The 15,009-nt window shown below is 39.7% G+C and overlaps 1 protein-coding gene across 1 annotated transcript in view; it reads left to right on the forward strand.

The window, feature by feature from the left end:
* CDH8 (cadherin 8) overlaps positions 1-15,009 on the forward strand; it is a gene marked incomplete at both ends in the record, with an annotated part of 134,138 nt that overhangs the window by 51,693 nt on the left and 67,436 nt on the right. Inside the window, one exon of the mRNA XM_082290311.1 lies at positions 4,485-4,604. Within this exon, the coding sequence (XP_082146437.1) occupies positions 4,485-4,604 (120 nt within the window). The remainder of the gene's footprint in view (positions 1-4,484; positions 4,605-15,009) is intronic.

A 15,009-nucleotide genomic window follows, 5' to 3' on the forward strand; every position in this document is an offset into this window, starting at 1 on the left:
GGTTTTTAATCTTAGTTTGCCAGCAAACACAGGCTTCCTCACCTAACCAAATAAAAATATTCCTGTTGTTAATTGTGTGTCTGATTGCTGACCTGCTGTAAAGACAGAGTAAAACAATCAGCAATGGCTAATGTTTAAAGCACATCAGAAGTGTTCATTAATTAAAATCTGTTGAATCTCTGTGCAGTCTATATTTATGGTGGTTAAATCCATATTTAAGTGTCATTATCACTGTAAAAGTGTACCTGAGGAAAAAACACACAAAGTTTTTTAACAGAACATCTTAAAATTTGCCTCATCTCCCGAAAAAAAAGGTTTGGTTTACATAAGGCAACATTAGGTATGTAAAGAAAAAAACCAGTGTCTATGTTGTTGGGCCAGATTATATAAAACTGCAACATTATTGTAATTAGGACAACAGTGACTTGGACTACAGTAGTGGCTTTCTTATAAAAATGGCACCATTTCAAATTTATAGTGCCTGGCTAAATGAGTTTGTTGTAGCATTGACAAAGAAACAAACACAAGCCAAATGCAGTCAAAGTTAAACACAAACAGAAACCTTAGCGTTTTATTTGCTGGGCAGAACCCAGAATGTTGTTTTTCCAAGAGCATTTACTTAATAAATGCCGTTCCCTGCATTCTTACAACTTTTTCAACACAAAATTTTTAGCTTTAAAACTTTAAGTACATTATGCTAGTAAAAAATATTTATGTACATGTGGTTTATAACTGCAGTGTCTGTAATGGAGTAAAATCCTGCTTAAATATTGATAATCCAAAGCTTGGAGAGTTCTGGTGTGGAGGTTGCCTAAACAAGAGCCGTGGTGGCACAAAAGCATGTGGCTTTTTTTCTGCATTATTTTTCACTCAATTCTCCAAATCTTTTGGTGCCCAGGTTCTGTCACCTGTGGAGGTGGGATTGGTTGTTCCATGTGAGCTCTGCACATTGCAGGGGAACCAGAGCAGCACTGACTTAGCAACATCACCTGCAGGTGCAGAGGGGACAGAGTTTGCTCCTAAATATACTGATTATTGCCAGTGTGAACAGCATAATGTGGTGTGTTTCACACCTGCAGAAGATTTGACGCAAGGCATAAAAAAAAAAAAAATTCGAATTAAAGGTGATAAAATTTAAACTGTGCCAAAGCTTAACTAATTTCAATAGTGGAAGCTATTTCTTTAATTTCTGTTTCACGATTGCTCACATCTTCCATAAACAATTTTCATCAGCAAGATTGTTGGGAGCAAATTACTGGATTTGACAGGCCTCAGAAGTGTGTGTGATGGTCGGAAATGAAGTGCTGAAGGACAGAAACAGGCTGGGGAAGAAATTGATTTCTAGGAGGCAGAAGAGTATTTCAGTTGTCCATTCCCTTCATTAATTTTATTAGGTGAGATTATAATCACACTTCAAGTGACCTGTAAGGGAAAGAAAAATAAGATTATGCCTTTCCCCCTGCCTTTTGTGTACTTTAACTGGAAATACTGGCACACATATCACCCGTGTATTTTTAATACATGTATAAACTTCAGCTGAACTTGGGGTCTCAATAAGTGATTGAATTATTTTATATCACACGAAAAAAATCCTGATAGCTGAGCATCAGGATTGGAAGCACTGTTAGACACTGAGTAACGCTTTTTATTAGGGTATATTCAACTTTTGTGTCTAATGAACACTTAGGATAAAGAATGTGCTTATCAAAGAATCAGCATGCCCATTCAAGTTTGGGAATCTTGAAATAAATATCTATAGAAAGTCTCCAGGAATTCTCAAGTGAAGAAAGATAAGAATAGAAATTATATATCAAATCTTTCTAAACAAGCAATGTAATTATTTCTGAAGGCCTTTGAAATGAGAGCCAGCTAGGAAAATCAAACACAATCTCCAAGAAGTCAACAGTTTTATTTCTTTATTTTCCTTTGTGTATAAAGTATAATGAAAACAAAATGAAACAGTCTAGATGAAATACTCTAACTAAAACTTTCACTTTGTGATGAGCCTTATCTTATTGCATCCCTGTCCCACTGTATGGTGTTCTGCACAAACATCTTCTGTCTTAGGAGATTACAAACCACAAGTTTTATGACAGCAGCCACAGAAAGGAGCACATCACCTGCTACTTCAGCCTGACTCCAGCTGAAGGAAGCTCTGAGCCTGCATTCATGGCTGGTGTCACACCCAGACTGGGCTGCAGGGAGTGTGGGGACGTGCTGGGATGTGCTGGGATGGTGGGGCTGTAGCCTGAGTTCCAGAGAGGGGAGGTACAGCTTGGCTGAGGGATTATAGTCTGTGGGAACAGCAAAACAGTGCCCTTGTAACGGGTGTGAGCTACAGAGGCGAGCCAACAGAACTTAAACATGTGAGACAATCCCATTAGCTACAGCTTCTCGTGCTCTGTGACTCCTGTGGGTGAGCCACAGAGGGGCCTTTTGTCCCTCTTCCTGCAACATCCGAGCTCAAGCTTCCTGCAGCTTCCTTGTTCCCTGTTTTCTGCAGCCTGTGCCATGGCCTCTGAGTGTGCCCCAGGGCTGCTTTCCCCTTCCTCTTTATATTCTCCTGTGTGTGAAGGAGGGCACTGAGGGTATCACCTGCAGGCTGAGGCTGCTGAATTTGCCACAGGGCTGGGCACCACATGTGTCCCCTGTGCCCTTTATCATTTCCACTCAGAGCTCTCAGGAGTTGTCTGTTAGTGTCTGGTTGTCAGTGGTCAGACAGTAAATTTCTGATGTTAATTCCCTACAAACACACCACCAAGTTGAGGATAAAGTCCATTTCTCAGGCCCAGTGACAGGATAAAAACTATTCTGTTAAAGGTTAGGTATAAGATCACCTTTCAGCATCAAATACAGTTAAGCTTCAAAACATGAACAGTTTGCATGTTTATAAAACAGGCTCAGCAAGCTGTCAAAGAGAGATGTGACATAATCTTCCTTTTCCATGGGATGTGCCCCAGCTGCAGGACTCCTCTGGCCCCTGCTGAGCTCAGGAGAGATGCTGGGGGGACGCTTTCCCTCTGTGTGGGCCATGGTGGAGCTCACACTGATCTACCTCCCTTTGCTAATATTCTCCCCTATAAGAATGGGCAAGTTTGCACCAGAAATAAATGACCAAGCCAAAGGCTTTTTTCTTTTAGCTCTAGTGAGATATATTTCAGCAACCCACACTCCTTTCCCTGGAAATTACTCCATTACTTCCATGTAGCAAACCTGCCACAACTTAGGTCCATGCAGAACTTGTGCTCCCTGAGAGAGGTGTTCTCCATCCTCCCAAATCCTGCCCTCCCAAACCGCAGCCCCACACCCTGCCCTGGTGTTTAAGTGGCCAGGTGGGAAAGAGGGAAATGGCAGCTCTTGGGTCATATGCAAATTATATTTAAATAAGCAAACATTCCTCTAAATACAGCACATACTGTAACCCCCAAAATTGCCCCAAGCCATAACAACCTTACAGGGAGAGAGGAAGATGTGCCAAAGGGATTTCCTTCCCCTTGCTCTGCCACTCCTGTTCTGAAGGGCCATGGGATCAGGATTCAGCAGCACACCAAGGGTGGGAAGGAACGGGAGGTTATTTTTACTGGCATATCCAGAAAAGGGGATTTTTGGTGGGTGCTGTCATTATTTTCCTTTCAGAACATAATTCAGCCCTTGACCTTTCTCCTGCTCTTGCTTTCTCTCCCTCTGTAGATATTGTCTTTATTGTCAGCCTAGTTAACACCATCATACTTTTATGTCAGCCAAAAAACATCTCTGCAGCAACCTTAATGCAACCAACTGAATTCCATTCCATTTTGCTTCTTACAGAAATGCAAGTGCTATGTTGTCTAAGAGATAAAAAGGGTAATTTCCTTATTTTTTTTTTCCTATTTATTTTTGTCAGAGTATGGAATTTATAACCCTGGCTGAACAATGGCCCCCTGAGTGGCAGACACTCATTTCAGAGACAATCATTGTTGTCCCAACTCCGTCACTGTGGCCACATCAAATCATTATCATGGCTGCAAGCCAAAGGAAGAAAAAAGAACCCTTTTTATTATTGTTTTTCTATCTGGTCTCTGTAACTTAGCAAAGTTTTTTTTCAAATGTGAATTTGCAAGCCTTAAATGCCCAATATTATATTGTATTATTAACCTTGTGTTTTGTAGCCCTTTGATATGATTCCTTTGCAAATGCTTGAAGTCTGCACAGTTCTATCAGGTAGCTTTAAATGCATTCTGCAAAGAAACTTTAAATAATACAGATACAAAAATGGCTTTTATTTTACCCTGAAATTCAGGCTGCTGGCACATACCAGCTTGAAGGAAAATGTTTTGTTTCTGTTCCACAGGTAATACTTTAACTTGTTACTGTTATTTTTCCTTCTTTCATTATTGTTATACAGCTCACAAGGAAATGAATTTTTGTTTCAAATTAGTTTTTGAATAAGATATGCAAATTTCCAGGGAGTGTAAACATTAATTGTGTGTATTCTTTCTATTTAGGCACCTTTGTTACTAAAGTAACAGCTACAGATGCAGATGATCCAGTGTATGGGAATAGTGCCAAGCTGGTTTATAGCATCCTGGAAGGACAGCCTTACTTCTCTATTGAGCCCCATACAGGTAGGTGACTCTGGACAGCAACCCCTGGCTCAGGAAATCACCTCACCTTGCTCCAGGGGAGGCTTAGATTGGAGATTGGGAAAAATTTCTTCATGGAAAGGGTTGCCCAGCGCTGGCACAGCTGCCCAGAGCAGTGGTGGGGAGTGCCCATCCCTGGAGGGATTTAAAGCTGTGTGGATGTGGCACTTGGGGATGTGGACAAGGTGGGCCTGGCACAGCTGGGGAATGGTTGGGCTTGATGATCTTGGAGGCTTTTCCCAAGCTGAAGTAATCCTCTGGTTGTATTGCAGAGGTGACCATCCCCTGCCTCCTGTGCATCTCATCACCCAGGTCTCACTCATGTTCCTCAGAGTCTGATCTCGGGGAAAAATAAAGGAATTCCAGGGATTAATGCTAATGGGAGTGGTGGTGTGGCAATGTTACAGAAGTTACTGGAGCAGCTGAAGGCAGAGGAGGAGCTGTGTGACAAAACTGATCAGGGAATGCAGGGCTTGCCCTGTGGGATTTGATGAGCATAATATAATTTTCATTCTATAGAGTCTATAGCATTCCCAGTTTAGCTTGGGAATTTCAGTGAATAGATTTTGTGTTTTCATTGAAAATTCTCTTTCTTTCTTGATTGGTTAGATCAATCTGAGGAGAGAAAGAGCATCAATAGTGAGTGTTGGCATGAAGTTTCATTAGCACACATTTAGGGTAACTTTATTTCTCTGTGGTGTTACAGTCTTGAAAGTCATCTGAAAGAACTGCCAATAAATCCATTCCCTCTTGTTTTCTGTACATATGTTTTACTTACAGCAAATTCATTTAGTTATGTCTAAAAAGCAAGTTTTAGGGGGATTTGATAATATTTCTAATATTCTTTCAACTGTTACTAGAAGTCCTTTCTAATCACTGTGAGTGAAGGAGAAAACTAAAACTCTTTTTAAAGCATACAAATACCCACCTGAATTGATACAGCTGTAAAGCAGTAAAATTGGAGTAAAAATGCTTGTCCTTGTGCAGACTAAGAAAATTATAAAATAAATGCTCAGAGAAATTATTAAAGAATTCTTTTGGTAGATCAGGTGTACTAAGTTTTCTCACCAATACTGAACACAGCACTCCTGTAATCTTTAAAAGATGGAATTTCTTTAAATCTTTCCGGTGAAATGGCATGGAAAAATTATTTCCTATTCCTAGAAATGCCCTAACTTTATGGGGTTTTATGTAAATAGTGTGCATCAATAAATATTAAAGAATTAGTTCATTAAAGGGTTTTTTTCTGGTTGAAGGACAGCTATCCTAAATGCAAAAGGGATCTCTGGAATGTGATTCAGCCTTTTATTTTTACACTGCATGCAAAATAGAGTTTTACAGAGAAAAATTCTAGCACAGTACAATGGAAAAAGAGCAGCTTGTTCCAAAAATAAGCGTGTTAAGAGTGTGTTATTAGAGAAGGCCCTTAGCTCCTGCTGGCTCATTTGTCACAGTCGTGGAACTATAACTCTGAACAGACCTCTGACCATCAAGTATCAAAATATACTGTTTGGTTTCTTTAATATTACAAATTATTGCCTGCAGTAATGACTTGTGTGAGCTGTGTTAATTAGAGGGGAATTGACTGTAGGGCTTTTCTCAGCTTCTCCTAGGGAAAGTTAGTGCCTTAGCATGGGAACACATCAGCTTTCCTAAAGGAAATGAGAAGTGCATTCTCCACCTACACAGAAGATTTTCTTTCACAGAAAAATGGCCTGAAAGAACTATTCCAAATGTTAAAAAAGATTTCATTTTACTCAGTTTTCTTATTTGTATTGCATTAAACCCTGATGCTTAATCCAAAGAAGTAACTATTCCTCACCTAGGAAAGCGATTCCCGTTATCCTGAAAGCCAGAGAGCTCCAAAGCCTCTTGGTGAACCTGAAAATCAGGATTTTTCTCCTGTTTCACTGGCATTAATTTCCCCCTCCTCCCTTCATTTCCAGCTACAAATATTCCTTTGCAGAGCAGATCAGTTACCATGAAAATGACATGTTAGTGTCTGAGGAGAATTTATTCACAAGGAATTCAACTGTGGCCAGAGTCCCTAAGTGGCTTCATGTTATGGAGCTGCTGCTGAGTGAATAAATGGCTTCAGATTCCCCATTTTTCTAGATCTGTAGAGAACATCAATTATGTTCTTCTCTAATTCACTGCAACAGGATGGGTTTCTGTACTGAGGCTGTTCCCTGTTTCTTTGCCATCTCTATGTAGTGTCCATCATCTGTGGTGGAATCCTGCTCTCACCAAATTGTTTTGGGTATGTAAAATATAAATATATATAAAAGTTTAATCATTAAACCAACCAGATGGAGGTAGTTATGTAGAAACTACAGCCACGTATACAGGGTGGAAAAGATTGCTCTAAAGCAAAATGTCCAAAGCAAATACGAAGTGTGAAGATGTTGGACTGTTTCTTTATGTTTGTCCAACCTTTGCAACGTGAACCATCACAACTCTCGGTAACTAAGCCAGGAAAACACATTTTCTTGTAATCCTCAGGACCCTCAGGGGAAGTTTTCAAGCAGGAAGATGTTTGAATACTGTTGTGACAGTGTACAGACTAAAGCAGAGGAGGTGTATTTTACCCCAGACAAATCAAACCTGAAGATGATCTTCCACGTGTGGTGCATACTTCAGGGTTTGAGGGTTTGGGATATTTTTGGGGGTGGGAGGGAACATGAGTGTGTGTACAGCTGCATTTTCTCTGTGATTACATTTCATTAGCGCCCTGATAAGTTGAAAGCCTTTTCAATTAATTAGAAACAGAATTGTTTCTGAACACAGGTGTTGTGTCTTCCCCAAAATGGAATCAGCATTTTCAGAAATGGGCTATGTGAGAGTGATCCACTTCAGAATGTAAATATTTTCTGTCATTCATGGGAGCGTATCGAGTGTTACAAAAGTATGGCTACTGAGAGCTGATCTATTTACTGTTCTTCTAGACGACTGGCCTTTTATTATCTTTCTAAGAAACCAAGAGTAAATGTAGATCTGTGCAGCTCCAACACCAGGGCAGCCTGTCTATATATATTTTTTTTTAATTTCCTGGCTCAGAGTAAGGGTTGTCTGACCTTCCTGCTTGGTTTTAATGGCATACAGGGAGCGAACCATGAGGCATTAACCCAATCAGCCTCCTGATTCCTCTGCCTCTGTAATCCTGAGAACAACAAGAGAGAGCAAAGAAGTAGGATGTGGCTTCATGCCTGTGCTAGGAAGGGTTCTCACACCTGAGGGTAAGTGTGAGGAAAGCAGTTGTTTACTCTCCTGCTTTTTGGTTCCTCCTGGCTTGGCAGTAACTGGATGTGGCCCTTATCTGAATCACTCTCAGCTGGAACTCTGGCATTACTCTCAACCTCCTCACTGAAACAATTCTATAATGCTGGGCACAAAGAAACAAGTGTTGGTGAGTGGCCCATAAAATAATAATTTTCCATTACCTGAGATGAAAAATGCATATACTGCTGCAGTTCTGGTTTGCAAGTCCTTCTGTAAGAGTTATAGACACATGAAAGGAGGTAATTCGGAAGTTATTTTACACTCAGTGCTCTGAATGTGGCTTAGGGTAAATGCTTTTTTGATGGCTTGTTCTGAATATTTTTCCCTTTTTGTAGGTGAATTTTATTATGACCACTGGTTTGTTGGATAGAGGGTGGATATAAATAATACATGACAAAGACACAGATTTAGATTTTTCTGTGAGAGGCAAAACTTACAATGTGATGGCATCAGATTAGTAACGGAACTCATGGTGGGCTGAAATATATTCCTTATATCATTATGGTTCCATCTCAGTAACTGATGCCAGGCTCCCTGCCTAGTGTGTTTTATTTATAAAGGTACATACACGAGTTGTATGGATTCTCTCATAATCCACATGATGACAATCCAAATGCTGGGAAAGGGGGTTCCTTAAGACTGCTAAAAGTAGCTGGAGTACACTTCTCACTTTTAAGCTTTTTCAAGGATATTAAATCATGACTGTCAGCTTTAAAATAAGATTATCATAATGGAAAGTAATATGAAGTGACACTGTGTTCTACAATATAGGGATGGCAGAGGAAATACATTTTCAGCTGTGTCTGACTTATTTACATTTCACATGAACTTAAATAATGTCACTCCTACACACATCTGAAATATAGTTACACGAACGAGGCAAATTACAGCAAAGCCCTACTGCACTGGAAAGCACATGGGATCAGTGGAGCACAAACCCTTAGTCTGGGGGGAAAAGAACAGCTTTTAAGCATTGCCATCTTGGATATTGGCATTTGGTACACAGCCCGGGCTCAAGAAGGTACTGCTGAGATGAGTGGAAGAGCAGCAGACCCAGAAAGCAGAAGACTCTCCTCACAGAATGTGGATATTTCTTTGGAGAGTGAATAATTGTGGGTTTTTTCCCTATACCTGGTTTAATTTTCAGCTGGAAGGGCACATACGTTAAACAGCAGAGTTTTTAATGATTTAGTGTGTGGCCGTCTCTGGTCCACAGTGTTGAACCTTTGAAATCAGCACATAAATGAATTTGTTTCATTCAGTAGGAGGAATGAAAATGTCACTCAACAAAAGCCAGATCTGAATCTTTTATTTTAATTTGCAATCTTGCCTCCATTTAGATATTATAATAGAGTCCAGCAGAATGAAAACAAGCAAGGGAGCAAGAGGGGATAAAGCAGCAAGGTTTCAGTTACAGATATGTTTGTGATGTTCAGCCTGTTTCTTCTATCTGGTTGTTACTGTCCAGTTCATTCCCAATGGTACACGATGCCCTCAGAATATTGTGTGTAAGGCTGATAAGAGTTGTCATCATAAAAAACCACTGCTGAGATACTGAGAAAGTTCAAAGCAGGATAGCTAAGGTCAGGAGAATATTACTTATAATGAAAGATTGATTGAACTTCATTTGTATAAACTGGATCAGAGGTGATTAAAGAAGGATTTGAAATCACTACACAAATATTTGAGAGGTGTTAATAAAAGAGAGACATGGGGACTGTTGCTGTAATTACACACGACACAATGACAGGGAAGCACTTCAAGATGGAGAGAAATGGGGAAACAGTTTTGGTACAGGAAGGAGTCTACTACTGTAAGGGGAAAGTAATGAGCTGCTAGGAACAGAACTCACTCGTGTTCAACAGAGCCTTCCTAAATAGTTCAGCTTCTAAATACTTTAGATCTAAACCCTCATGGGATTAGCGTAGAGAAAGTACTTTTTCAACATGAGTCAGAGCGTGGATTGAGCTGCTGCTTTCCAGCTCATTTTATTGACTACTGCTGCTTCCACAGCCGTGCCAGTTACTGCAGATTTCAAGTTAAGTAAACTCCTAACTGAAATAATAAAAAGAGGCATGAACTGGGATGGGTGGGTGTTGTTCTGCTTTAGCAAGAGGCAGGTAGAAACTCCTTTTCATAGAATTGTAGTATCACAGAATCACAGAGTGGTTTGCGTTGGAAGGCACCTTAAAGCTCATGTCATTCCACCCCTGCCGTGGGAGGGACACCTTTCCCTAGAGGAAGGCAGGTGTGTGCAGCAGCATCCAGGTCCATGCAGCCCACAGAGTGGCATTCCCAGGGCAGCACTGTGGCTCCAGCACACACAAGGATTCCTGGAGTTTGTCACTGATCACTGCTTTTACAGCACTCAGGCACAACGCTGGGGACAGAGTCTGTTTTCACACTGCTGGGAGTCTTTCCTTGTCTTTGTGTACTAAATAGTCTGTGCAGCCGAGGAGATGTGTCAAGGTGTTTGTATTGAGGCTCTTTGGTGGCCCTGTGAGTTGTCTTGGTGACAGCCCATTAGGAGAGGGCTGGACTGACACAGAGCCAGAGCAGAGCTGAGTCAGTCCCGCAGCTCTCGCTCGTTAGCTACAAGAATAAAGTGCAGCTATTATGGATCAGGTATTAGGATTGGGCCCTTCAGTGGCACCAAGAGCTGTCCTTGCTGATTAATAAAAGAAGCATAAAATCACTGCAGGGACGTTTGAAAACAGTTCTGCTGGTCTGCAGTTGGTAAAGCTGAGTGGCTTAAGATCAAGGCAGATTGGTGTTTGCAAAGAAGTGATTTCTGCTTCTTGAGTTTATCAAATAACGGCAATAACAAGAACAGCTGATACCACACATATTTCTTGCATTTCAGAGCAATAGCTCTATCATTTTAGAAAGCTTGTGAGGTAGTTTGAACTTGACTGTTCCTCATGCTGAGTAGGAAAATGGGCAACATACTTAAATAATGTTGTGCTTCAAGGGCCTGAATTAGAGAGAGAGCAATTTGAACTACACAGCTGGAGTTGGAAAGCACCTGGAAAAGAATCCAAGGCTACTTTCTGTAAAGTGTCTGGTGTAATCACAGCTATTAGATGGCTACAAATAGAATCCTAAGGAAACGAGGTCATAAATGCAGTTCCAAATGTTTATTTACTGCATTTGTTCTCAGCTGGTGGGAGGGTGATCCTTTCACCATGCCAATGAAATGGTCCCAGGGAAAAGGCAATGGCTGGTAAGTAGAGCTTAAAGCTTTGTACCCATTCTCTAAAACCCAGAGACAAGTTCACCTGAACTAAAAAGGCAGCGTTACAACGGGTGTTATCCAGTTGTGTGTCCTGTAGGATGTACTTCTAGCAGAATGCACACAGGAAAAGGCAGGCAATTTCCCATGCAATAACAAACTTGCAGGGTCTGCTTCAGAATGAAAACAAGAGAAGAAACCACAAGAATTGTAGCAATATGGGCTTAAAAAGAAAATCCATTAATCTTGTGTTAAAAAACACGAATTAATAAAACCATATTCAACCTTAATTTAATGGTTTAACAAAAAGTGCCATCTTCCTCATACACTTTTTAAAAATAAGCATTAGAATAAAATATGTACACTATTAGATCCTCTATTGAAAATACAAAAATGGCACAGAAATATAAAATGTAATATAGCATTTGATTCTTCACCTAGTCATTATTTTTACTGTGTCTAATGTCTTTGATTTGAAATATATCTAGATCTGAATGTAGTTCATACAACTCCTGTAATTAATGACTTTTATGGAAAGTTAGGCAGCCTTGCTAGAGATTGCAGATATGTTTCCTTCTGCTAAAATAAAAATCCTACGGCATTAGAACTAAACAAGAAATTAGAATATTTGATGATAATTCTTGTTAAGGAGATTATGATAAAGGTGAATAGAATTTAAAATAGTGGATCAGTATTCCTTTATCACATCATCAAAGTACTACATTTTTTTAAACTCTGAGTAAATGTAGTTGTGATCTACTCATTTTTTAAGAATTATGGCATAGATTTTCCAGAGATCTCCAAATGAACCTTTTTTATGAACTGCTAAAACCTCACTGAGGACACTGTGCTTCTTGGTGAAACAAAGAATTCCTCTCACGGCTCTCTGAAGAAATTGCAAGATTGATTTTGAGGAGTTTGGGACCTAAATGTCTGTTATATTTAATAAGAATCTCCACCAAGATTTTGGCACGGAAGGAAGATCAAAGCAATTACTTAGCTCTTGCAACATGAAGTAGGGAAAGTTCCAAAGTATCAAAGTATGCAAGTCGAAATAGCAGGAAGTCTTCAACAAAGCATGGGAGATGAATGGGATGCTTGAGAAAGGCTTTTCAGGGCCAGGTTCCAATTTTGCATAGTGCTTGCTTGGTTTTGTGCCATGTGCTCAATTATTATTATGTACAGTTTTATAGCATTATCATAAAGAGGTCCTTTAAAAAATGGAGAGAAAGGTGAAAGCCAGGTCCTTATTTCTGTTGCTTCTTTTGCTTCTCTTCTTCCTTTTCATGAGCTGCAGCCTCTGCCACTTTGCTTCTTTTCCCCTGGTCTTTTCTGGAGTGAGACAGTGTATATTCTTCCAAATAGGTTTTTGAAAGTAGTCCCCAGGGGTGCATTTTAACTGATTCAAGTTGTGAGGCAGATTGTGCAAATTGCTCAGTGTGTGCAGTCAGGACCACTGCACAAGTAAATCCCCTTCTGCAGCTGCTTTATTTGCTGTTGAGCAGTGGGACACCAATGGCTGTTTAGGAAAAGCAACTCAGCCAAAAAAAAAAAAAAAAATATAGGCACTTTAATATTGGCAAGTTTCATCCTTGGAAGGAATAGCTTGCTTCTTGGCTTCTTTACCTTCCAAGCTGCTTCCTTATCTTTCCAGCTTGAAGGAAATGATCTGTAGGGAAATTCTGGGAGTGGCTGTTCAGTGGTTGTACCACATGTCCATGAATGTTTTCAGAGCACTAAGGTTTGGGAATTATTTCAGGCTACAAGGAGACTAAGCCGTAACTTAGACATTATGGAGGGAAGGAACCTCAGGTGAGAATGCAGTGAGTGCCCTTGGCCCCAAAAAGGATCAGGTTTTTCCCTTCCCATTTTTGGCAGAAAATTGACTGATAGATCCTTAAATCCTGTGGGAATACAAAACTGAAAAGTCTACAGGCAGCCTTCTGCACTCCCCTAATGTTCAACTGAAATCTCTCTTGGTGCAGCTGAAACCCATTCTGGGGTTATATTTTAAGCCCATTCTCTTATCCCCAGTAGAAGAGGAGAGTAGCTCCCAGTAGTTTTTACATATTTGGTGGTAAAGTCTTTCCTTATTCTTCCTTGACTATAAAATCAGTATTTTTCAAACCTGGACACACTGTTCCAGCTGCAGCCTTACCTGTGTGAGTGCACTGGAAAGATTATGCCATAGTTCTTCCACACAACTTACTAACTAATACTCCAGGAAATGCTTGAGCATTTTTATCAGCAAATTGCTGTTTTCTCACATTCAGCTCATTTTGACTCCACATTCTCTTCTGTCTTGTGAGTCATCTGCTCTATTGTAATTGGGAAGTTAATTGTTTCCCTCACACAAAATGCTTTTTACTTGCCAAATTGAGTTGCATCCTGCTATTTCAGACTCTCCAAATTGTGAAAATTGTTTTGAACTCTAATCATATTCTTCCTGTACTTGCAAAGGCTCCCAACTCAGTGCCATCTGAAAGGCTTGATAAGTTCTCCCTGCCTTCCGGCATTCAGGAAATATTGAATGATTCTAGAAGCAGAACAAACCCCATGAACCATGTCATCCATCTCTCCAGTTGACAGTAAGCCATTGATAACTGTTCTGAATACAATCTTCCAACAAGCATCTACCTGCCTTACATTAGTTTATGGTAATTCTCTCACTTTTAAACTACTCCTGTTTGGCACATCTCCTTCTCATCCATCACTGCATGCTGAAAGTGATTATGATTTTATTCTCCATTTGTTTCTGGGTTGAACTGAAGCAGAGCAGGTTGAATGCTCTGTGAGTTAATGTTCTGTGTGCTGGGTGCATGTTGGTATTTGGTGAGCCTGGATTGGGTTCTAAAAATAAGCAGATGCTTTCAGTACTTCCTGCAAGCCCAGCCTGAGGAGTGGTGAATAAAGCAAAAGAACAAATAAATATCCTTGAGATTCTCTATGCAGAACTCTCTCAGCTTGTATTTGTCTTGATCACAATAGACAAGAATGGAGCTTTTTGGTGTTTATTAATTTGCCTCCTAAGAGATATCAACACTTCCCTGTTGCTGACCTCGATTCCATAGATTCTGAATGCAGCAGTAACAATCAGCCTGTGTAATTTGCATAGATTTGGTGCTTAAAAACCTTCAGTTCCTCTTATAGTAATTTAAACAGTAAAGTGCTTTTTAGTCTTTTATTGTGTTTGAAATTGAAACTTGACTTTGACTCAGCTTCTGGCAAGTGGTTTATGGTCTGTGACAGCAGATATGTATAAAACTATTGAAACAACAGCTTGTGTTAGTACCTTTATACAGAAAAAGAAACCCAAAATTTTTTGTATCTTAAAAGCCCAAATTTTAATTTTCATTTTGGCACTTCTAAAGGTGCTAATCTGCCTGATATATTTCAAACCATAGGCAAGGGCTAAAGTGTTCCATGCATCAAGAGACAAATTAAAATACCTGTCTAGGAAAAAACATCTCTTGAGTGAAATAATTGACTTTTCTCAGTGGAAACTGCAGAATACAAAATATGGCATCCCATACAACTCTTCTGTAGGCTACAGTTAATGATGTAAATTAAATTAAAAAACCCAAACAAACATTGAAACTCTGTCTAAAAATAAATAATGGAGATAAAGTATAGTATGCTTAATACAAGCCCCATTGTAATAAGGGTTCATTGATATTTGAATCAGCTTTATTATGAAAAAAATGAATGTGAACCAAATTCTGATTGCCTAGGTTTGCATTAGAATGCTTTTTATGAGTCATTTCACTTATAACAATAGACTTATTTGCAGAATACATCATTATAATTTATCAATAGTAACCCAGTCAGTCCAAACCAGCCACAACTGTCAAATGCTTTTAGAATTAAGCATCATTT

The sequence above is a fragment of the Coloeus monedula genome (assembly GCF_965178545.1).
Source record: "Coloeus monedula genome assembly, chromosome: 13".
NCBI classification, from domain to species: Eukaryota; Metazoa; Chordata; class Aves; order Passeriformes; family Corvidae; genus Coloeus; species Coloeus monedula.